The sequence below is a fragment of the Phocoena phocoena genome, chromosome 19 (genome assembly GCF_963924675.1).
Source record: "Phocoena phocoena chromosome 19, mPhoPho1.1, whole genome shotgun sequence".
In the NCBI taxonomy this organism is placed as follows: domain Eukaryota; kingdom Metazoa; phylum Chordata; class Mammalia; order Artiodactyla; family Phocoenidae; genus Phocoena; species Phocoena phocoena.
In genome coordinates this window covers 25,991,668-26,016,501 of record NC_089237.1, presented here as the reverse complement: position 1 = coordinate 26,016,501, position 24,834 = coordinate 25,991,668, and the positions used below count along the sequence as shown (strand labels likewise).

Below are 24,834 nucleotides of genomic sequence, written 5' to 3'. Positions count from 1 at the left end.
AGTCTCTGCACATGAGAAGCCATAGTCATCCCTCCCCTCCCCCCACACCTTCTTGCTGGCGTTACCTGTTTACTGGAAGACATGTTGGTGAGTGTACTGATGCTGCTGGTATCTGTGACCACCATTGCCGATGGAAACCGGGAGGTGTGGGAATACTGGGGGGGTTCCTGCTTGTGTGCGTACACTAGAGAGACAGAGTGAAGACAAAATCAAGGTGTAGATCACACAGGGGTGAGCATAGCTACAGACCCCCGCCACCTCCAGCCCACACCACTGCTCCTGCTTCCCCAGGCAGATAAAAGGAAGGTGGCGGTGGTGGTTATGTCTGGCAAGGCAGTGCGATGTGACAGAAAGAACGGCCATGCGTTTAAATCCTGGCTCCTTAATCAACTCAGTTAGCCTCAGTTTCCTCACCTCTAAAATGGGAATGATATAGGATTAGAAGAGTTTGTGTTTAAAGCACTTCATACCAAATAGACCAACAGCTTTGCACAGTGCCTGGTATGCAGTGGTGGATGGCACTTCTGGGGTGGGAGCACTTCTTTCCCCCTGACTTTCAACAAAGTATTAGACTCCTGGGCATCAACAAGTGATCCTTAGGTATATGCGGTACAACTGAGAACTTAGGGCAAAAAAAAGTTCTAACTAGCTGGCAAAATGAAGGAGCTGGCCTGTTTGCCTACTGTTTCTGCCATGACTCAAGTACCAGGTCTCGTGCTAGCAACTGTAGATTAATTAATAATTGTAAATGGACACGGATGTCATGACTTGTATAATTCTGGGCTGTTCCAGTTTGCACTAGAATGCCTTATGACATCACACAGATATGAAGGCTGATGGACAAAATGAGACTAGACACCAAGAAAACCTCCAGGACCATGTGGCTCACTTTCTGTTTTTCTAGCATGTGTCCACCAGGTCTGGAACCTTTGACTCATGCTAGTTCATCCATAAGAGTCATGGAAATTCCAGGTCACGTGACCAACCCAGAAAGCATGTGGATGTTTGGCCTTGAGGGAGGGGACCAGCTTGTTCTACCAAGGAGTCCTCCAGTTGGGAACGGGGGTGAAGGTCACAGCCCGACGCCTCAGCCTGCCCTTCCCTTGGAGGGAGGCTGGTTATTTCCCGGCCTGGGGCAACCGTGAGCTATCTCTTCAGAGCCAGCCAGGCCAGCTGGGCCATGGCAGTCCACAGGTCACTGGTGACCACTCTCCGACTGTCATACCCGGGCCTCGCCACTGAGGAATCCTGCCCAGGTGAGGGGCGGGGGCAAGTGGGGAGCATATTGGCCCTGGACGGAAGGGCAGTGGTACACCTGTGGTCCCAGACTCTGCTACAGGCTGTGGTAGATTTTTTTAAAGCCTCGAAAATGTGATTGGAATGTGAGATGGTACTTAGAAACCAGCTCCGCAGGCCTGGGAATAGAGCCCCGAGCATAGGAGAAGGCTGAACTTGGCTGGTCTCCCTCAGACCCACAGCTCTGCCTGAGGCAGCCGGAGGAGAAACTGAAATCCTCTTTCCCATCCCTGCCTCCTTCTATTAAGGAGTCCCTTAATAAATAATCACTTGCATTTTTACAACTCTTAACGCTTACCAAACACAGTTCATACCTATTTTTGTTTCATTTCCCTAATCACTCTACGTGCACACTATTTCCATTTTACGAGGATGAAACTGAAGCTGAGGAGTAGCTAGGGAACTTAACAATGGCTCCCTAGCTGGTAAGGCTCAGAGCCAGGATTTAATCAGACAGCTAGGTCTGTCTGACCCTAAGGCTATCACTCTATTCCACAGACGTCCCTGGTGTCCCTGTGGTAACTGTGCTTGAAGCAGGGAAGCCATCCTTTCCATGATTTCTCCCCAGACTCAGAGGCCAGGGACTACAGCCTGACGTGGCCAGAGCACTGGGGGTCTGGGGCTCAGGAGGGGGTAGGGGGAGAGACACGGGGGATGGGGGTGGGTGGGAACTAAATGGTTGAAAGGTAGACTTGGGGTAGGTGTAGAAATTGGAGGCGGGAGGCAGCCTCTGTGTGGTGGGCAGAAACTCTAATATTCCTTGTGCAGGATGATGTGTAGGCGGTATTTTCTGCCCATGTTCACGGTTCTTGATTGGAGATGTTTGGGGGTGTGGAAACTGGAGGGTGTGGGGACTCTGGAAGATTTTTCAGTTTCAGAGAAGGCAAATAGGAGGCAAATTATATGCCAAGTCTGATCATTTGGTAACAGCTGCCTGGAACTTTGAACTGAAAAGGCTAAGTTGAGGCTCGTTGGGAAAAGGGGCTGTGCTTGATTGGGGGTCTCTTCCACGGGGGCCAGGGTGGGAAAGGGGGCATGAGTTCGTTCCACATCTAAGCTACCCTTACTCTCTATCTCCAGCTCCCCTTTCCATATAGGCCTTAATTGTCTTCATCAAATCTTCCCCCAGGAATCCTGGGGGTAGAGAAGAGGACCAGAAAAGGCACAGCACTGCATAAGAGTTATGCTTGAGACATTGGCTTTGTTGATCACAGGTAGGGAAAAGTGACCAGACCAATAAGCTTCCAAGAAACTTCAGACCCACAGAGGGAAGAGCTCGGCTGCTGAGGTCCCTTTGGGCTCCCTCCCCGACTTGCCCATGCCCTTACTGTGTGAGTTCTGCAGCTGCGTCACAGCGGCCATGAAGGGCTGCTGGGCCATGTGGCTGCCCGGGCTCTGCTGCATGAGGGGCTGCTGGTGAGAGCTGTGCAGCTGCTGGGAGAACTGGACGGGCTGCAGGGCTGCCAGGCTGCCGGCCACGCTGTTGATGACAGGGACGCTCTGAGCTTGGGAGGAGTTGAGGCCTGCGTGAACAAGAGGGAAGATTAGAGATGGCTTCAGGGAGGAGGACAGGTGAACAGATGTGAATGGTCATCAACGGAGGCCCTGCTATTTGCCAGGCACTGGGCTGAGGCTGTTACATAAGAGACTGCACAGAAAGCAATTTTATAGACCCATCTTATAGACCAAAAAACTGAGGCTTAGAGAGATTAAGTTGACTTGCTCAAATTCCACAGCGAGTTGTGGATGCAAATGGGCTTTCAACAGATCTGACGGAGACCTGCGAGTCTCCCAAAGTTGTCCTGTGACCTCCCAAACTTAGCTCCCTTGAGGTTGCAGGGCCCTGTGCTTGCCTGCTCCATCCACGCCTGGCTCTGAGGGAGCAGAGTTAAAGGCATCCACACTAAGGTGCAGATTACTGCCCAGATATATCTGTCCAGCAGGGGGCAGGAGTGTTCAGGGACCCACATTTGGATAAAAAGCAAAACCCCCTCCACAGTCCTGGAGGTATGGAGCCTGAAGCCCCTCATTTAGCGGGCTGTGCAAAACCCGAAAGAGGTCAGATGCTCATTCTCTTGCCTGGAACAGAGAGGGGATAAAACACTGCAACTCAATCAGTCCATGAAAAGGGTATATCTTATCTGACAGCACAGGGCTGGTGGCCTCAAAAGGACCAGGTATTGGAAGGAGTAAGTAGTAAGTTGAAGGTTGGCAGTTCCAGTAGGTGTTGCTTTCTGTTCTGGAAGGATGAGGGCTTCCGTGGTTCTGTACTGTGTCTGTATCCTAAGGTCTCTGTAGAACTGGGGCCAGCACTGCAAAGATCAGGTCCCTGGTACCCACCCTCCATCGCCTCCCTGGGCGGGACTCTGGGGAAGACACCTGAGGCAGGGTGGGAGTGGGGATGTGAGGATCAGGGGAAAGACACCCGGACCTCTTTCCTGGAACTGCCAAGGTTCCTTTGACCTTGCTTTCTGGGAAGTGGGGGGAAGAATGCGATGAAGAGGAATCCCAGAGAAAGGTCTCTTTTAGGCAAATGTGGAAGAGACACCTAGAGAGCCTTTCCTGAGATGGAGAGGGTTCCATAAGCAGGTTCACAGGAGGAGGCAGTCCTCCATGGAGATAGCACAAAAACCTCAACGATTGCCTGCTCAGAGCCCAGCTGATACTGTTATCAGAAACCTAAAAGGTGAGACCCATGAGCAGAAGGGAAGAGGAAGAAGCCCCCTCCTGGCTCTCCTGGCTGGGACTGGGGAGGTGGGGTCCTCTGAGCGCTCAGAATAGTGCTATCTCCAATTCCCCAGGGGTTCGGCTTCTCCTCTAGGCAGTGTCTCACCTGATACCATGATCTCCTGTTTCCCTTTCCTACCTTCTGCGTAAGGTCTCAGTACCCGAGGAAGCCCCATGGATTTGCTGTTGTCTCCCCGAGCCCATTGCCACTGCTCTTTTTGGGAAATCTCTGCCCAGAAAAGCAAATTATGCTGTCTAGAGTGGATGACAGTGGAGGGCATACTTCTGCAACCTGCCTGTGTTTTAGAATTATCCTGGGGAGCACTTTAAGAAATATACATTCCTCGGCCTCACCCATGACTTAATGAGTCAGACACTTTAGAGGTGAGGCCCAGGAATTTTATTTTCAACACAGTCTGTGACCCTGATGTGCCTCAATTCCAGGACGGAGAGCCACTGATGTCATTCGAACTCCTGCGAAGTATGACTCTTGGCCTTTCCATCTGTTTTCTGGGCACTGGTTCCTGCTTAAGAAGCATGTTATCCAGTCCAGTAGGTGAGTAGAGAACGAGGAATTGGCACTGCCGGGTAATCTGTTATCACATTCTCCTTGGGCCTCGGCAGTCGCCAGGCAGGGCCCACATACTCAACAGGACAGGAGTCGGCTATTCCTTGCCCCAAAACTCATCTCTCGGTTTATTGGCCTGTCATGTGGAGAGCAGTACAAGCTTGGACTCGTAACTGATTCTTCATCCTGACGCTCCATGGGGTAGGACCACTGCATCTCAGCCACGTTTTCTGGTGACCCTCATCACGCTTCAAGTACACACACACACACACACACACACACACACACACACACACCCTTCTAAGGTCAACGTACTCTGGTGTTGGCTGTCTGCAGTAGGAGATTAAGATTATTGTAAGAAGGTAGAGAAGTATGGGTGAGAAAAATTAGGAGGAACAAAACAGAAAAATATGTAATAGCTCCAGGGAAAGTTTTAATTCAGATAGTGCCTAAGAAAATATATAACTGTGTGTGTCAGCCAAAGCTGGACGTGTGAAGAGAGAAGGTAAGTGGGACAGTTTGTGTATCATTTTGGTTGTAAAAATATAGGTGGGATATCTTATCCGTAGGCCTTTTCAAATCTTCTAGAAGGTAAGCAAGCTGGTTTCAGTTATCCTATCTCATTCTCAAACCCTGGTGTTAGCGTGGTTACCATATTGCTGGAGAGGGCCCCGTGAAAAGGCAGCAAATTTTAAATACTTTATTTTGTGAGTCCTCTAAAGGCTTCTCCTTTCCCACTTCGCTTTACAGAACTCAATGGGGAGGGCATCAATCTCTCAGCTGATGAGGACAGAGAGAGCCACACTGATTCATTCAGTAAACTCCTGTGTCTCCTAGGGGCCTAGCCCTGTTTTGCCCTCAAGGAGAGCACAAGTCCTTCTCTTCAGAAGTGATCTGAGTTGCTACCCTGACTAGAGATGGTTTAGGAAGAGAGGCGATCCCCGGGGTGAAAGAAAGATAAGCGATGTACTGCCCTTAGACCTTTCCCGAGACTTCTCAGGGATGCTTCCCTGGGTCACAAGGAAGACTTGGCCTGAGCTGTTACCGTAAGGCTGAAATATGCTGAATACCCATCAACATTATTACTCTGCGAGAGACATCCACTGGCACAGCCGTGTCAGCCTTCCTGTGCCCTGAAATGGCCCATCTGTGATGGACGGGGACGGACTCTCTGTGGGATGCGAGCTGCTGGGGCTGGAAGGACCTGACCCCTCTCCCTGTCTTCAGTCCGGGACATACACAACCTATTTCTCCTTAAATCTGTCAAGGCTCAGAGATGCTGTGACAGTTTCCTGCAGAGTCCCTTCTCAGTATGTTTTCACCGTGGGCCAAGGAGGTCTCGTTCGACCACAAAAAATTCCCCTTTAAGAAGGAAGCCCCTCATGTCTTGCTCCATCTTGGCCAACACAAAGAAACATCAACACAACCCAACCTCCTGGAAAATCCACCACATACTTAGGGATAGGAATGAACACCAGACAAAAGTATAAGCTACAATATTATACATACTCATGCTTTATCGATTTACAGGCATGTCTACACACATGGTCATTGGATTGCCAACCCATTTTACAGATGAGGAGACTGACCCTCATAAAGCTTCAATGATTTGACCCACAATGCACAGCTAGTGAGCTGTGACCAAGATTCAACTCCGTTCCATAATTTTCTCTTATTTTAGGCTAAACAATCCAAATCTTGTTGAGGAGAGAAATAAGGAATGAAACGAGTTGAATCAAACCTACAAGTGTTGGGTGAGTTTTACAGGGATCTTCTTTAGTTCTTCTGTTTTTTTTAAAATCAGGTTGACTCATTTCCCATGCTGCTTCTCCCTGCCCCCAAGTTTTCTGACCAAGAACAGAGCTTACTTTGTGCAATGGCCATGACTCCAGAGAGGGGGGTCATGATGAGGTTTTGAGATTGCTGGGGATTGTGGTGGGACAGGCTGTGGATATTCGTCAAGGTGCTGACCGGGGGCAAACCTCCTCCTGAGACTGAGATCTGCTGGAGAGAAAAAAACAAGAGCAGCGTGAGTAGAATCAGGGTTGCAAAGAGCAGTGTCCAAAATGACGTGGCTCAGCAATTCCTTGGCACGGCTAATTCACTGGTCCATTCATTCATTCATCCATTCAGGAACAATTATTAAGCACCAAGTGAGGGATAGGCACCATTCTAGGTACAGAGGATGGAGTGGTAAGTAATATTGACCATAATCCCTTCCCTCATGCGCCTCTGTTTGTTGACTACCTTTGAATTACTAGCTTGCCTTAGAGATTCCTCAGCCCATGTGTATTATATGATTGTCTCTGGCTCATGTTGAAAGTATCCTCTGTTCTGCTCTATGCCCTCTATATTATTGGTGCTAAAGACATGTGATTGCTAAAAATAGTAGCTGAAGAGATGCCCTGGGATTCCCTAGCGTAGCAGATTAGGGCCCAGGCAGGAGCACAGGGAAGCTTTCACTGAGTACAGGTTCTAGGAAGCACTGCTCATGCATTAACTCACAAACCTCACTAGAGCCACGAGGCAGATACTTTCTGCCATTTCCATTTCACAGATAACAAAACTGAGGCTCAGAGTAGTGGTGCATATTGCCTGAGATCCGACAACTAGTAAATGGTAACTCTTGTATTCAAACCCAAGTCTGTCTGACTCTAAAATTCAAGTTCTTACTTTTTACAGAGGACTTTTACCCGATAATTATTACTAAGGTTTTTCTGGGGGAGATCAGCCATTATTGGGCTTCTCTACTTTTCCCAAATCTCTACTATACATTAAAAAAAAATTTTTGGGGGGGGGGCAGGAAGCCACTATTGTAATGACAAAGCTACTAAATGAGGCTTGGCTCCAGGTACCCCTACTCTGTTTCACCATTATATTTTAATGACAGATTAGTAAGAGAAACCTACTGAGTTTTGTGTATTTTTGTCCAAGGCCACTCTGAGTCCTTCTATTTATTCCTAATAGTGTCTTTTCCTTATTGATTTTCTTCATTTTCCCAAGTGTATATATAACGGCATCACAGGCCTATATTGCTAATTGGGTCTCTTCCTTGCTGGTGCTAATACGTCTACATGTCATATTGCATTGGTTAGAATTTTCCCAGTAGTATTAACCAGTAACAGAGGTAATAGATGTACTTACTTTGATTCTGTATTATCAGAAATGCTTCCAATGTTTCCCCATTAATTATAAGGAGTTCTCAGTTTTACACACACATACACACACACACACAAAACACACATACACAACAAATTTTTATTCGTGATAAAGTAGCTTACTATTTATAGTTTTAAAATAATTTTTAAAAGTATTACTAAGAAAGGACTGTCCCCCTCACTCTGAAATAACTCAGACATTCTTGATGGCATCAGGAATGCTGACAGGTGGGTTAGGGTTGGGATATATACATCAGATGTTTGAGTTGCCCTCTCCTTCTTCCTTCCCTTGTGACCCAGAGCTCCTTAGACTATAGGTCTCACACCAGCACCCAGGGGGGAAGACACTCTCTCTTGCCTGCCCTTCTGATCAACCCCATAGCTTCCAAGGTGAATTTGAAAAAGAAAGAAAGAAAAAACCAAACAGGTTTGTTTGTGTTTTTAAAATGAGCATCAAGACATGAGTTAGGGGTCACATGACCAAGAAGGAATTCTGACCACATCAAACAAGAGAGAACCAGCTTGTTTGCTAGACTTGTTTTTCAAAATGTCAGAGTCATTAAAAAAAAAAAAAAAAAAAAAATCAGTGACCTGCCTTCAGACTTGCCCTGAGTAATGCAGTCCTTTGGAGAAAGTCAATGGAGTGACAGTAATCTGCCATTTCAACGTCTGGTTTTAACGGTGAAAGAGAAACGTGGGTGCTAGTGATAAAAACAATTTAAATGTGTATGGCTTTCGCGCTTGTAAAGTGCTTTCACTGCTTGTTCTCAATAGTTAATGGCACACATAGGGAAGGCGTTATGATTATTGCTCTATAGTACAGATTAAGAAACTGAGCCTTTCTCAATGTCTTGTAATAACCTACAATGGAAGAGAATGTGAAAAAATATATATATATATTTATATATGTATGACTGAATCACTTTGCTGTACATCTGAAACTAACACAAAATTGTAAATCAACTGTATTTCAGTAAAAATTTTTTTAAAAAGAGAAGGAAAGTGAGCCTCAGAAGAGTTGAGACAGCAGCTCGGTGTCACCTGACTAGTAAGCGAGGAAGCCAGAATTCGAACCCAGTGCTGCTGGGCTTTAAATCCCATCCACTTACTATTTTGGGGGGCACCTTGGTCAAGCTCCTTCCCACTCTAAAATGCAACCATCATCTTCTCTTTGCCTTCAGGACTGATGGAAGCCAGGGAGCTGCCAAGAATATCTGTCATGATCCTCACAGGATAATCCAGAGAGTTTGAATGGTATCAACGCTGCCTTTTACAGTCCTCTGCTTTGTGCTTCACACACCTACCATCTACAAGGTTGGTACTATTAACTCTCCTTTGCAGACAAGACGACGGAAGTTTGGAGAAGTTAAGAAATGTGCCCAAGTGGTATAGTGGCCATGAAGAGCAGGCGATCTGCCTCCAGCCCTGAGCTTTTCACTATTAAGCTCTGCTGCTTTGATACTGTGGAAGTATCCAGCATGTGCTTTTCTAAAACACAAGGTTCAACAGACACAGACTGCAATCTGAAACCCGGCCAGCTCTTTGTGGACGCATGCCATTTGGGCATGGGGTGGGGGCCAAATAGAACAAAAGAAAGCTCAAATGGATCACCATTATTTCCAAAACCAATCCCTGTGGGAAGATTTCAAACGCACATCCTACCACAGGTCAGCACACGGAGACAGTCATTCCCTGGATGGGTCTTATCCCCAAAACAGCAGAGCTACAGGCAAGCCTTACACCACCCCGGTGATGCAGGCATTGTTATCCCCCATTTTCCAGATGAGGAAACTGAAGTTAAGCAACGTCCATCCTGTGGCTGATAAACAACAGAACCCAAGACGTGGACACACTAGTTCCCTTGCTGCGTTATTTTAAACCATACTCCACTCCTGTCTTTGGTGGACCAGGATCTGTGATGGGCTTGTTATATATTAACCGAAAACAGACTCTTGAATTTGGGCATCCAGTGATAGTGACATAACATATGAGCCAGGGTGTTGGAAACTAGAGAAAAGCTGGTCCCTGCAAACAAGCTTCCAGGTGTTTGCTAACGTTGAGGTGTGCTGTCTTGGTCAATCATCAATCCAATAACATACTGCTCATTAGGGCGCTGCCGAGCAGAAGAGGAAGAAAAAAGCGTCCCCTGCGGCTGCCTTTGGAGCGCCCCGGCCTGGGTGAGGCAGTTTGCTTGTTTGGAGGAAGGGCGGGAGGGCTCACAGGGAAACCCCAAGGACCTTCAAGCGATAGGAGAGGAGACCTGTTTCCTCTGCTGGGAAGCCAAGATCTCTCCCGCAAGCCCCGCCCCCCTCCTCCAGGGAAGTCTGGGCAATCCTTTAACTTATTTGGGTCTCACAAGGCAGCCAAAGAAGAAGCTTAAGGGATGAGAGGTGGGCAAGGGGGCTGCAAAAGGGCTCCCCTAGGAGCATCTTTCGTTTCCTTTTGCAGAGACCACTACCAGGGAGCGATCAGCTCAAGTCCCCAAACTAGAGTTGGCCAGGCCTGGCGCTCCCCTCGGATATTACACTTTGTTTTTTCCTCCAGGGAGCTGGGGACTCAGTCACCTGTGACTCACCATTCCTGTGTTGCCTACACGGCACACACGTCAAGGTCTAGAATGGCATCGGCTCCCTGCCCGCCACCCCCCCCACCCCCCACCCCCACCCCCCGCCTCTAGGTCAGACACCTTGAAGGAAGGCATACGGCTCCACCTTGAGCTTGGCAGCCAGGAACCCACGGCTCCTCCCTCCTGTGAAACACAGAGCATGACCCAAAGAATCAAGTTTTCCACGTTCTACCCTTCCTAGTGTCGTCATGCTGTGTTCTCTTGGAAGCCGCCCTCCCCTGCTGCACTTGTGTTGCTTGAGGATTAGAACGTCGAAAATTCAACATCAACTAGTCTATTCCTCACCGGACGGGGCTGCTCAGCTGACATCTGGGGCTGGGCTGTGGTTATGGGTATAGACAACTTCATTTAGGGAGAATAATACTGACATTCACCTAACAACAACCGTGTTGTCGTTCATTGAATATTTACCGTCCCCAACACCGTGCCTCTCGTGTTATCACCTTTGTTCCGCCAACAACCTAGTGTTATTACTTTTTATAGATGAGAAAGAAAGAGCTAGAACCTGCCCAAGGCTACACAGCTATTAAGTGCCGAGCTGGGATTTGAACCCGGGTCACTGTAACTTGAAAGTTGGTGTTTCCCACTCACCCTGTAAGCACCGCCCCACCCCACCTGCCATTTTGTGCTGCGATCTTCACTGCCGTCCAGTGTCCTTCAAAACCCCCGTGCCAGAAGCTTCCCCACCTCTCGCCATCCACTCAATCCTGACTTAACTACCCTCCTTGCCTGGACCAGGGGGCTGTGAAGAGGAAGACGGGGCTCGCTGGGGCTCTCTGGGTTAAAAAACTGAATGAGCATTTTATCAACTCAAATGTCACTGGCAGCCCCAAAACAAACAGTGTCCCACCCGCTTTGCTCCTTTATGAGGCATTCAATCAATAAAACGAGAGCAGGGCTCTGTCAGATTTATTGGCTGGGTTCAAACCGAACACCTCTTCCACCCGCCAAAGGCTGGGTCACCGGTTCTACCTTTCCGTTCCAACTCTGGACGGCCCCCATTTTCCCCTGTGAGGCTACAATGGTTCATTGTTTGAGGCAGGCCTTGTGAGAAGTTGTGTTTGTTTTGCCTCTTATCTTATCAGCTCCAGAGCTACAATGGCCCAGGTGTACTCACCATTTTACCATCAGGTGAGAGGAGATTGTGGCCCGGGTCCAGGCTGGCTGGAGAGACTTGCTGTAAAACAGACTGGCTAGTCACCATGGCGCTGTTGCCATGGTGACTGATTGTTGAGGAGGAAGTGACCTCATTGTTTCCCTGCTGGCTGTAGCGCACTCCTGCAAAACAAGGCAGACCCAACAGCGAATATTAGTGCCACCTGACCCGAGAACGCTTGCTTTCTAGGGTGGATGACAGGGAAGAAAAGCTGCCTTCTATCCGCTGTCTTTCTCTAGGGTAGAGGTTCAACGGCCTCTGCTTGAATTCTAGAATGTAATCTCCATGAGGGCAGGATGTTTTTATCTGTTTTGTTTTGTTCATTGCTGTATTCCCTCGGTAGCCACTCAATAAATATCTGTCAAATGAATGAACGAACGAATGAACAAATGAATGGATTCTGATTCTTGTTGCTTCGGCATAGTTCGTTTGGGATTTAGGGGCTTCTCTTTCTGGCTGGCGTATTTCTTTTGTTCTTCAAAATGCCTTCTAGAAATGTTTCCCTGGCATCGCTTGGCCAAGTAAGGCTTCAAAGCATGAGTTGATGGATCTTACAGAGAGGGACTGGCCCAGCGACCCTTATAAGGGCCACAGCAAAATGCACCAGACTCTGTGCACCACCATTTTGGCCAAGCCCAAGAGGCCAGGGGGACACAGGTGGAGCAGGGTCAGGATGGGGCTGAAGCTAGGAGTCTTTGGTTCTGGAACTCACATTCCTTTGGTGGGGTCCCATTTGGCTGACTTCCAGGGCCCAGGGGAAGGCGTGTCTGCTGGGAGGTGGGGCAGGCAGCATGCACAGGCAGGAGGTGGATGCCTAGTAAACCACTGCAGTTTGGTCTGCAAGGGAGGGGAGAACCAAGCATGTGTACAACGTCACTGCTCTGACCCTCCCTCTCGCTCGGGAACCAAAGCGCAGGTCTGTGCTCAGGAAAGGGACAGTGCTGGGCAGAGACCAGGCGGCTGAAGGGAGCTGAAGGGGGAAGAGAACCTGGGCCCAGTGTGCAGAGTCCAAGTCCTGCTTGATGTGCCCGTGAAACAGCCAAAGACGAAGCCAGGGGTAGCTGGGGTATCTCACCCTCAGCTCAAAGCTGAGAAAGACAGTGTTCTGGTTTATGCTTTGGATTGGACAGAAAGGTTCGGGGGACCCTGTTCCTACCTGCAAGGGATGGAGACCAAATGCCTTAGGCACGGAATTATTTGGAGAGGAGGGCCAGCTTCTCCTTCGTTTTCCCTTTTGCCCAGGTCCCCAGGATCAAACACCACTGTATCAAGTACCCGAGTTCTGTTGGTCCGCTTGGCCCCTGCCCCGCCCCCTGCCCCGCCCCCTGCCCCACCTGGAGCCCCACCTGCTCGAGGAGCCTACAGAAGTCCCCCTCCGCACCCCCGGGAGCCAGGCAAGCTGCCCTAACCAGCAGCCTCTTAATCACGAAGACAAAGCTTGCCAAGAGGAGATCCAAGCTGGTTTTCCTTGAATTGTGCAAAGGACGTTCCCCAAGGCTGATATGACCTAGAGCTTAAGAGGGCTGGGGAGAAAACAAACAAATGCTAGGGCAGGGTTCTAACCTTCAGGAGCAACTTGTTTGACTACGAAGTGGCTTGATGCATGCTCTGTGGGCTTCTTCTATTGGTTGTTTCCCCATCCTTTGATTCAAGGGGCTGCTGGGGGTGGGGGCGTTGGCAGAGGGCCAGCACTGGAGTTTGGTAGTTATAGGTCTGGAGCACTATATTTTGGTGGTGGTGGTGAACAGGAACTATGAGGCTAAGAGGAAGAAAGACTTCCACGTCTCCAAGCCCACACCGCCTGCCCAGCCCTGTCTGTCTTCCTCTGCACCTACCTGTAGCCCCTAGGTCCCCTCTTTACCACCCTCTACTCCATCCCGTTGAGTTAAATTAGGTCCTTTTCCTCCACTCATATTTGCCACCGGGTTCCCAGCAAGACGCTTATTTAGGAGAAGAGAGATCTGGAACTTGTGAGCTCAGAAGGCAGCTGGGTCCAGTAGAAAAGGAGACAGATTTCAGATCAATTAAACGAAGGACTTTCTAACAAGGAGGGCTAACGGGAAGATCGTGTGCTCTGGAGCTGGACAAACAAGGGTTCCAATCCTGACTTTGCTCTTAACAGATGCGTGATCTTGGGAAAAATCACTCTCTCCCTCTGTGGCTGTTTCCTCTCATAAAGTGGAGAGGACGCTTCCTTAATAGGGCTAGTTTGGATTAGAGATAACATCTATAAAGCTCTCAGCAGAATGCCAAATAAATGGCAAACACGGCTAGGGATGCTGCAGGAAGGGAGCTGGTGCAGGGATGGAGCCCAAGATATTTGCCCTAAGACTCTAGAACTCTGGACAATGAACAGTAGGCTCCAAGTACTGGATGGAATTACCTTTCCACGGAGAATCATTTCCAAAGAATCCAGCTCTGCTGCGACTACTGATGCTTTGTCCTGGAAGCAACTTGGGAGGGAGGCCTGGCCCCTGGCCCTCTTGTTCTCTCCTTTTGGAGAAACTGGACTTCACCCTGTTTTTCTCCTGCTTCCTCTGACTCCCTGACCAGCTATTTACCTCCCCAAGATGCTCTGCTCCTGAGAGAGCAGTGATAACGCTGGGAGTCAGGTGTGTTTTCACCTCCCAGCTTGTCCCCATCATTGATTCAGTCTCAAGTCAAACAGACGCTCGTTTTCGCCTATTTAATTTGGCTGAAGGAAGAGGGCCAGTCCTCTGGTGATCGAATATGGGTCGTGGGTAGACTTCTCCCCTACCCCAGGCTACGTAATTATTTATTTAAAAATAATTAACCAAAGATATCTGCAGGAAACAAAAGCCTTCTTCACAAGGGAGCCTAGCAGGAGGGAGGCAGGAGCCATTTGTTAGAATCTCGGCAGCATAGCCCAAGGCTGCTGTACTTTGTAAACCTAGTTTTCTCCCCCCGCGGAACTTCATTATATGAGAAATATAATGATGGAGCTGCTCTCTTCAAAGACAGATGGGCCTAGACCTCTGCACCTCCCTTTAAGGACCTCTGGTTGAGAGATAGTGTCTGGGATCCCTGTTTTGAACTCAGCTCGGCCATCAGTGTATTGGGTGAGCTCTAGCTCCCTCAGCTCTCAGTCAGAGGAGTGCCTACTGTGGGGAGGGGGCTATCATCACCACACTGTTCTCACCAGAGTGTGGTGAGAGCTGGGCACGAGGCTGCTTATCCGCTGCAGGTGCACCTGTAGCTTTTCCCACTGACACTCCTCTCACCAGGAATTTGGCAATCACTCAGGCTCCTGAGAGGGTGGCTGTAATCAGCCAGCCGCCTTAAAAGGGGGTGCGGAGGTGGAGGGTGTATCACAAGATCTCTGCCAGCAAGACCAGAAATCGGTGTTCTCGTTAGAGGAAGGAGAGGCCAGGTCCTTGTGTATTTCACAAACTCAGAAGAGCACTTGAAAGGAGAACCAAAGTAGAATAAGCTCTGGTGCCAGGTGACATGGGTTTAAATCCTGGCTCTACCACATAATAGCTGTGTGACCTTGGGGGAATTACTTAACCTCCCTGAGCTTCAGTTTCTTTATTGTTAATGATTTCCATCCCTTTGGTCATTGGATGAGTTATGGGCGTGAAATTACTCAGGCCACGCTTGGCACACAGCAGTTACTCGAGACACATCTGTTCCTCCTATTTGGGGATTGTCTCCTCCTATTTGGGGACATTTTTAGGAAGGCTGAGTTCACAAAACTTCATTGAGCACCTATCCTGTGCTAGGCATTGTGGCAGGGAGCCTGTAAGAAGTGGAATGGCACCTTCCCTTCTCCCTTCACCATTGCAGGCTCTGAAAACGAACATACGACGACGGCTCTGGTTTAATAGTGACTGACTGAAGATGCCAGGCTAATAGCCACAGAGGTCCCGCAGGAGAAATGACAAGGCCAGAAGGTGGTCGTGTACTTTCCACTCACTTCCTGGCTCAAGTCACTAACTGGCCACATCCTATCAGCAGCCCTAAGAACCACAGCAAGTACGTCCAGCAGCAAAGGCATCTTAGCTGGAATCTAGAGACACCCCTGAGGCCTTGGAGAGGAGGTGTCTACTCTCACCTGTTCCCAGGTCTCGGCATCATGGGTGATGATGCCATTTCTGAACTCCTGACAGCATGTGGGACAGAGACAAATCATTTGGTTTCCATCCAACATGACTGGTCAGAAGTGACAAAACATGAAGGAAGCTTACGGTTCCAGAAGCCAGCCTCTCCATACGCTGCCTTCCTGTACCAGCACCCAATCCAGGGCACTCTTCACACTACTGCAGGCTGGGATTTCTTTCTAGGACAAAATTGCACCACGTCACTGCACTCTTTGGAAACCTAACGCTGCTCCTCACCGCCTTCTGGAAAAGCCCCAACACCTCAACGGCAGAATGGGGCCGTTGTGACTCCAGTCTGCCTTATTGGTATCATCTGTCACCACATCCCATACAGCCAGGTCAGAGCCCTGCCACTCTTCAGCCAGACCCTGCCATCTCCTGCCTTTGTGCTTTTGCTTATGCTGTTCCCTGTGCCTGGAGAGCTCTTCCCCTCTTCTCCGTGTCCCATCGTTTAAAAGGGCTAAACGTCACCTCTTCTGTGAAGCTCTCCTTGACTCATCCAGGTAGTTATCTGTTCCATTCTTTGTATTTAACATACAGTAGAGACTCTTACAGCAGGAGCTGGTCGCCCTGCACTAAAATGCTCTGAGGATATGTTTCCTTCTCTCTCCCTCTCAAAGAGATGGCTTTTTACTCACTAGTGCATCCTCAGAGCCTAGCAGAGGGGCTGATGTGTGAATATTCACTGAATGAGGGAATAAGCCCTCAGGTGCTTTGAGGATCCTTGCCCCAGAGAACAAGGGAGCATCCCTTCTGGCAGAAGGAGAAAATACAGTCAGTTCTGCGGTCAGATTGGTATTAACAGTGCGGATTGGTTCCAATTCTATTGATATATTAGGGAATAACTTGAGCACAACATGAATTTCATATGTGAGGGATTCAGAAATCTGCACCCAGCTGAATGGAGCCACATAGGAATATACTACAATTGCTTTTTTTTTTTTTTTTAGTTTTTTAAAAAATCGAAGTATAGTTGATTTACATACAGCATTGTGTTAGTTTCTGCTGTACAGCAAAGTGGTTCATTTATACACATATATACATTCTTCTTTATATTCTTTTCCATTATGGTTTATCCCAGGATATTGAATATAGTTCCCTGTGCTATACAGTAGGAACTTGTTTATCCATTCACATAGGAATACACTAAATGCACACACACACACACACACACACACACACACACACTCACGCTCTTCAAACATCTACCAGCTACCATTAGTTCACTGCATGTACTGTAAGCCACATCCGTCCCCCGCCTCACAATAACTCACCAGCTGCAGCCCTTCCGATGCTCACTTCAATGGGCAAACTTTAGGCCTTTTTCAAGGTAAAGTGCCATATTTATTGTTGTACAGTGTTTATGTATTTCTTAGGCATTTAACAGGTGTAAAACTCTGCTAATGTTTTAATTAGATTCTTATCTTTTTTAAAAGGTGTCAACGACAAAGCTTTTGAGTATTGTGCCCTTAACCCCATTTTTTTCCCATAAGTCCTGTGGTTTTTATTGTGTGACCTTGCAAAGCACAGTGGTTTTTATGATGGGTATGTTGGGTTCTATAGGACTGACTGTGCCCCTGTGTTCAAAGGTGGAAGCAACTGCCTCCCAGGAGGATCCCAGGGTGTAATTAACTACAGAAACTTTTCATAAACCTGTGCTTCAGGGGCTTGGACTACCCCATAGAGCCCTGGGTATCTAATCCGGCTCTCTACGAGCTTCAAAAATCAGTTTAGGAATTTGGGATTAACATATACACACTATTATGGGACTTCCCTGGTGGTCCAGTGGCTAAGACTCCACATTTCCAATGCAGGGGGCCCGGGTTGGATCCCTGGTCAGGGAACTAGATCCCACATGCCGCAACTAAGAGTTCGGCATGCCACAACTAAAGATCCCGCACGAGGCAATGAAGATCCCATGTGCCGCATCTGAGACCCAGTGCAGCCAAATAAATAAATAAATAATTTTTAAAAATACACACTACTATATATAAAAGAGATAAACAACAAGGACCTATTGTATAGCGCAGGGAACTATACTCAATATTTTGTAATAACCTATAAGGGAAAAGAATCCGAAAAAGAATATATATGTATAACCGAATCACTTTGCTGTACACCTGAAACTAACACAACATTGTAAATTAACTACACTTCAATTTTAAAAAATGGTTTAAAAAAAACAGCTGAGGGGGTTCCCTGGCTGTCCAGTGGTTAGGACTCGGCGCTTTCACTGCCGTGGCCCGGGTTCAATCCCTGGTTGGTGAGCTAAGATCCCGCAAGCCATGTGGTGCGGCTAAAAAAAAAAAAAAAAAAAAAAAAACCAGCTGAGAGCCCAGTTCCACAACTCCAGAAATCAACTGGGCACCAGTGTCCAGCCGCTTTAAATTCATACTCTCTCATCTCTCTGATGATTCTGGGCCAGTCAACTTCTGGGCCTTGGCATTTTTATCTGTAAAATGGGCATACAGATCTCCCTTCCTCGGAAGCCAGAATAATGAATGAATAAAATGAGGTTAGAGAAGCACTGGGTTCCCCTGAGAAAGAAAATGCTGGGCAAACAGAACAGCAGCGTCAGCCCAGAAAGCATGACCAGAATTGCTTTTTTAGAAAGAAGCAAAGAGGGAGGTAGCGGTCTCCTGGGCAGTGGGAGGCTCAGCTTGACCCCACGTGGCCTTTAAGCCTGAAGCCTGGGGGTCCCTTTCACTGGGGTCTGTGAGCTGTGCCCAGAATCTGGTGGGCTGCCTTTCACTCTTGACATTTCAAAGCCAATCTCCCATCCCTGATAGTGCAGGAATGTTCCTCTGGCTGGTGGACCGCTGCCAGCTCGAGTGAGTGTCCCAGCCACCAACAGAGTAAACATTACTCAACCGGCCGGGGCTCTGTCACACACACTCTTCCCCTGTGTTCCTGACCTCACGCAGAGTGCAGCCTGGCACTGTTGGGTCTGGAAACTGGGAATTTAAAACCAGGCAGGAGGGAGAGTGCAGAGGAGAAAGCTCTCCGCAAAAGGAAACAACCGTGTCCATCAATTATAAGTAGACAGAGCTGTCTTTCTTATGAAGCCAAAACAGAGGTTTGGGGGTAGGGGCACCAGGAGGAATTAGGCCAGTCTTGATGGGTCCAGTAGAGCATCCTTATAAACCCACTCCCCCTTTTCCCCAAAACGAGTCACTTTCTTGAGTGAACTTCTTAAGATACTCATTTAGGATAAAAGAATGTGAAAAGTTGCCCCAGCTTGAAACTGGGAACTCCAAAAATGAAAGCTTTCAAATAAGCTGGCACCGCTGCCTCGGTTTCCTCATTGGTCACGCAGGACTATTGCCGGTTCTTATTAATATTTCCTTCTCTCTGAGGATAAAGATGAATGTTTGCCAAGAGTTGAGGAGATTAAAAATCTGAAAGTCTGGGAGGAAAAATCTGAAGCAAGATGAAAGCAGTTTAAACATGGGGCTGGTTTCAATTCCAGATCTCTTTCTATCCGAGGTGGCTTAGTTAGGAGCCCAATTCATAAGAGGAGAAACACAGACAGGCCTGTGGGGACGGTAAACACTCTTGAACTCAAGGAGTAAAAGTTGAGTGATACTTGAGGGAAGCCCACAAACTGGTTTTCTTATAAAAATCAAAGCAAATGTAACCAAGAAAAGACAAAGGCTTCCATCAAAAGCATCTTGGCTGAGAACAGAAATGAATGTGCACCTGAAAAAATGGCACACGTGAGGAGGTAGAAAGGGCTGCCTGTCCTTCCCACTAAGCCCATCTCGGCTACCACGCCTGCTCCTTAGCAGAGAGCTGGTTTCTGCAGGCAAACAAGAGAGGGTTTGCAATGAACACGTCATCCGGGAGATGCTGCTACAGGTGAAAGAAACCCAGGCAACCCTCGAGTGCTTGAGAGGGCCTCACCTCTGTAAGTGTTTTACACAGTCTGCTTCTCAATGTGTCCCAGATGCCCACTTGACAGAGTGGAACACTGAGGTTCAGAGAGGAAGAAGTCATTTCCACCACCTCTTGCTAAGGGTCTCCCAGCGAAGCAGTAGTATCCCGAAGCTGGCCCCTCTCGCTCTTCCCCGATAGCCCCACATTGACTCCACATATCCTGAGCCTCCCATCGTGATGCACTAATTTCTTGGCGGCATCTCTCACTGGAATGTAAGCCCAGTGAGGGCAGGACCTCATCTGTCTTCTCCATGATCTCCTTCCTCAGCGCCCTGTACAGACTATGCTCTGCCCCCTCGATAAGAGCGTGTGATGAATGAATGGCCTGCACTTCAACTCGAAGTGACAATGGTATAATTTATTCGCTGATCTCCCGGGTTTTCTGAGGTTGACGGGAGGCATGTATTTCTAAGGAGGAGTAGCAGAGAAGGAGAGAGGAGAAAGAGAGATTAACATCTAATCAAAATGAAGAGATAGCATGGATGCATTTCAGCAACTTCATGTTGGAAGGTACGAGGTGGAGGTGCTGAGGAGTAAGTATGACGTCGCAGCTCTTCCTTTCCGCACCAGACACCTTGGACAGTGCTTTATCCAGGGTGCAAAGGGCCAGTGGGATGCCTGCAAGGACCTACCCATTCCCTACTTCTTGAGGCCTAAGAACGTACCCGTTACCTAGGGTCCTGGTGGGCTGACCATTTCTAAAGGGTTTGGGCTGCTGGTGGGAGCCCCAAATTTCGACTTGCCGTGTTAGAACCCAGTTTTAGGCCCCTTGGGTTTATTTGGGGGTCAGTAGGATCAATTACTGGGGATTTACTGTGGCAACCTGAGTAACTCAAACGTCTTTCTCCAAAGGAATCTAGGGTAAAACTAAGAAGGGTTAATGACGGACATCGTTAGGCCGAAAGTCTGTGCAGGCAGACACAGCCCTGCCACCGTCTGGCTCCTGGGGTGTCTTTTCTGAGAGGCTGCCTTTGCAGGCAGGGGTAATGCGGCTGCAACAAAGGCCCCTAGGCTTGGCTGACGAGGAGAATGATGATGCTTCTAGTGGGTCTGGGGAACGGGGAAGGCTATAAAGTCATCAGCAGACTGAGCCACTGGGTGTCCACATAAAAGTGAGGTCCCATAAACAGACATCTGTATTGTGACTGAAGGGCTAATAAAATTGCCTTAGAAGAGAGAGGTTTTCCACTGCGACCTATTCATCAGCAGGACCCTACTGGGAAGTGGTACCCGGGGAGAAGATCCTTGGAGGCCTGGCAAGTGTCAGAGCTCATTACGGGCGCTTGCCCGGCCACACCTCAGCCTCTTCATCACCGTCGCGGAGGGCAGCTCCAGCACCATTATCATCATCATCATCACCATCATCATGACAGACAGCCACTGATCACCCGGCAGGCTCATGGATGCTGGTCGCAGGGAGCAGCAGGTGTCGGGCACTGATACCTTGGAAGGTGGATGATCACTGGCTTCCATTGACCAGGAGCACCAGTAACGTGCTTAGGGGTCACCCCAGAGACCCGGTGGCAGCCCAGAGCTGGGGAGTTTCCTTCCCGTTTCTCCAAATGACTGATTTGCAATAAGTCCAATCCCTTTTCTAGTCCTCAGTTGCTCAATAGAAACTCAGGAAGAGTAATTCTTGCTCTTTGCTTGCCCAAGGGATGCTGGTAAGAGATTATAAAAGGAAGTAATCTAGAGTGAAGTAAGTCAGACAGAGAAGGACAAATATATGATATCACTTAGGTGTGGAATCTACAAAAAGGGTACAAATGAACGTATCTACAAAACAGATAAGAAACAGAACTTATGTAGAAAATAAACTTATGGTCACCAGGGGGTAAGGGAGGGAGAGGAGGGATAAACTGGGAGATTGGAATTGACATATACACAGTACTATATATAGAATAGATAACTAATAAGGACCTACTGTATAGCACAGGGAACTCTACTCAATACTCCATAATGGCCTATATAGGAAAAGAATCTAAAAAGAGTGGATATATGTGTATATATAACTGATTCACTTTGCTGTACACCTGAAACTAACACATCATTGTAAATCAACCATACTCCAATAAAAACTTTTTCTAAAAAAGGAAGTAATCTAGTAGAACTAAACTGAACGAGTAATCTAAACTCAGCTAATACACTAAACAAGGAGAAGCTAAATTAGTAGAACACAAGGGAGAAAAAATAATAACATGTTCCTTGAAAACTTCCTGGTAGAATTTAACGTTGAGGGATTTTTTGGTGAGCTGTATACTTTAGTTAAGCAGTATTCATGGAGGTGGAACTGAATGACTTGTTTCTAGAAAGGGGAGAATATGCTTTACATAATAATATGTACATACGTTATATAGAATGAAACTAATTCCATGCTCAGCTTGAAAGTGAATAACACACTTATAAAGGAGGGGATTTATGCATGAAGCTTTTGGACAGGAAGCCCTCTGCAAGAGAGGTTGTCATTCCACACATATATGAAAGGTCTACCATGTGACAGGCACGGGGCTTTGGGCTAGAGACTCAGTGGTGAAAAAAGCCAAAAAAAAAAAAAGTCATAGGGAGCTGGATTTGTAGAGACTTCAGGGACTACCTTTTTCATGGTGAGAATAAGACTTTCTTGGTTTTTTTTCTCTGTCTTTGACAGGTAGGGATGCAAACCCTACACTCTACCTGGCAGTGGGATTCTCAAGACGACGGAGGAGAAGGCTCATTTCTGTTTCCATCCGTAAGACATCTTGAGATAAATTAAGCACCTATTTTGTGCTCACCATGCAAACTGATGTTCTCCAAATGGGAGATGCTGTTCAGAGGTTTCCCATCCTTGCTGAGCAAGGACTCACTGGACTTCATTGCCAGGCTGATCCAACAGGTGCCGACTGGAGAGAGGCACCCTGTGGTGGGCAGGCCTGGGCAGTCAGGCTGCCACTCAAAGGCCCTGAAAGTGTTAACCTCCAGCAGTTATAGGTGCCTCGTTTATACCCATTTTAAATCTGTTTATTGTGACTGGCCCCACCCAATCTGCTGGTGCTGTAAAGCTCTAATGGTCCCTAATAAAGGTGGAAGGCACACAGTTCCTGAAATGGGGAAGAAGTGAGGGAGTGAAGGAGACCAGGAGGGAGAGAGACAGATGATGAGCTTAACAATAAAGTATCACAATGGCAAAGCTCCCTCTGCTACTTCAAACAGCAGAGCCCTGGGCCCCAGTGTCCAGATAATAACCTGTCAGAGCTGAAAGGCCAGAGCTGAAAGGTCTCATTTGCCAGACTCCCGGAGAAATTAAGTGATTTGCCCAAGGTCACCCCTGCCCCTCAGTGCCTCAGGGCTCCTGGATCCGAGTCTGGGGCCCTCAGCCCAGCTGCCTCATCTCTTTTACTTCAGCAGGGCAGGGGACCATCACGACTGTCGCCAACCCCTTGAGACTCTAGCCTTCTCTCATCTAGCCTATGATGTCCAGCCTTGATTGTATATCCACATCTCTTAGGGAGTTTGTTGAAACTTCCCATGCCTGACCCCTTGTTCCAAATCCTGATTCTAAAAGGTGTGGATGGGGGAGACATGGGTACTTTTAATAAACTCCCCAGATGCCTTACATGTGGCCTGGGAAGGAGATCTGAGAACCACAGATCTTGTCAATACTTGGGTTTCACTGTTCCTGATGTCTCAAATGAAAAGCAGGGTTCATAAAAAAGGGAACTCTTCCAGGGTGAAACTGCAAACCACAGCCCTGTCAAGAACCCAGGGAGAACCAAAGCTCTTCCTCTCTCTTGATGCCCTGAGGGTTCCTGAGTCAACCTAATAACCCCTTCTGGGTCAGGCACTGTGTGGGGCACTCACTGGGTGCACTTTATCACCTTTAAGCCCCTCAGTAGTCTGAAGGAGATAGGTATTACGATCCCTATTTTATGGATGAAGAAACTGAGGCTCAAAGAGGCTAAGTAACTTGTTTGAGGCCACACTGCCAGACAGGGACAGAACCACAATTCAAGCCCAAGCCTGTTTGGGGTGCTACGCCTTGCTACCCAGACACACCCATCTGAGTGTGGTCCTGGCAATGGACTGCCTGTGACCAGCTCGCCTGGGGGATGTGGATTTCCCTTGGGAAAGTCATTAAATGCTAAAGATCATCTGCATGCATGGTGTGTCTCCAACTTGGGAGGGACATGCAGTGTACACGTCCTGAGAAATGTCTTGACTTCCTGAGAGCACTAGAGAGACTGAGCCTCGCTGGTCAGCTCCTCTGTGGCTGAACTCACACAGGTGTGCTTTGGACGGGGCTGCTGAAGCCAGAACAGAGGGTACTGGCGAGGTATCTTAAGCAGATGCCTGCTCTCAGGTACAGGAATGTCGCTTCCAGAAAATCAGCCCTCAGGAGCATCTGAGGTTTCCTGCGTTCACTGCAGGAACCGTGTCTACCCCACCCCTTCTTACTGTTCTTTTGCGTGAAGTTTGGGGGAGCTTCCTTCCTAAGAACAAAGGTCATGAAGCTTCTCAGATTTGGCCTCCACCAGGAAAGTACCACACCCTCTCTAAGTGGCAGGTTCTCAGGGCTAACTACCGACGAGCAGGGGTACTCACACCTCCTTTCATTAAAGGAGAGAAATGCCTTATTAGGTACAGGAAATTCAGGGTCATCTTACGTAGCTGACCTTGCTACACGGTCATGACCTGCCATCCCCTCCACCATCCACGGTTCCTCCCAGCTTTCTCTCACTGTTTAGTGTCTTTGCACTGAAAGCCTAAGGCACTGGACATGGCACTTGCAAATGCCTTATGGATGTCACAGAGCAGTCCTTCCTGGAAGCATGAGAGCCTGCCTGAGACTCAGTTACTACAAGAAGCCAGCCTGAGTCTACTGCAAACACCAAGACGAGTATCTAGTAGACCTACTCAAATTGTCTCAAAATTGAGGTTGAAATAAACCTATAAGAGGAACAGAGGGAAAGAGGAAAAAGAAACCCAAACCACTGGGCTCCACAAGGTATGGTAATAGGTACCATTTATGAGAGCCTGCTACATCTGGGGTGCTTTGCATATGTTATCTCATTTAATCTTTCCCACATCTGCATGAGCGGGTGTCTCCATTTTATGCACTGAGAAACTGAGGCTCAGAGTCCAGAGTCACACAGCTGATCAGTGGCCAATTTGAGGTTGGGATTCATGTCGACCTCCATACCCATGACTTTGTCGCTACGCCCACTTGGATTTATAACAGCATTTCTCCAGAGTATCTTTAGCGTATATTA

At 48.1% G+C, this 24,834-nt stretch overlaps 1 protein-coding gene across 6 annotated transcripts in view; it reads right to left on the bottom strand.

The window, feature by feature from the left end:
- HNF1B (HNF1 homeobox B) overlaps positions 1-24,834 on the bottom strand; it is a 52,459-nt gene that overhangs the window by 9,669 nt on the left and 17,956 nt on the right. For 2 of the 6 annotated variants that reach the window (XM_065897923.1, XM_065897920.1), the window contains exons 5-8: positions 11,493-11,653; positions 6,460-6,592; positions 2,625-2,819; positions 66-184 (exon numbers count right to left, since the gene is read on the bottom strand). In XM_065897923.1, coding sequence (XP_065753995.1) covers positions 66-184; positions 2,625-2,819; positions 6,460-6,592; positions 11,493-11,653 — 608 coding nt within the window. Of the gene's footprint in view, positions 1-65; positions 185-2,624; positions 2,820-6,459; positions 6,596-11,492; positions 11,654-24,834 lie in introns of all 6 variants that reach the window. The other 4 variants (XM_065897919.1, XM_065897922.1, XM_065897921.1 and 1 more) reach the window with 3 other exon arrangements.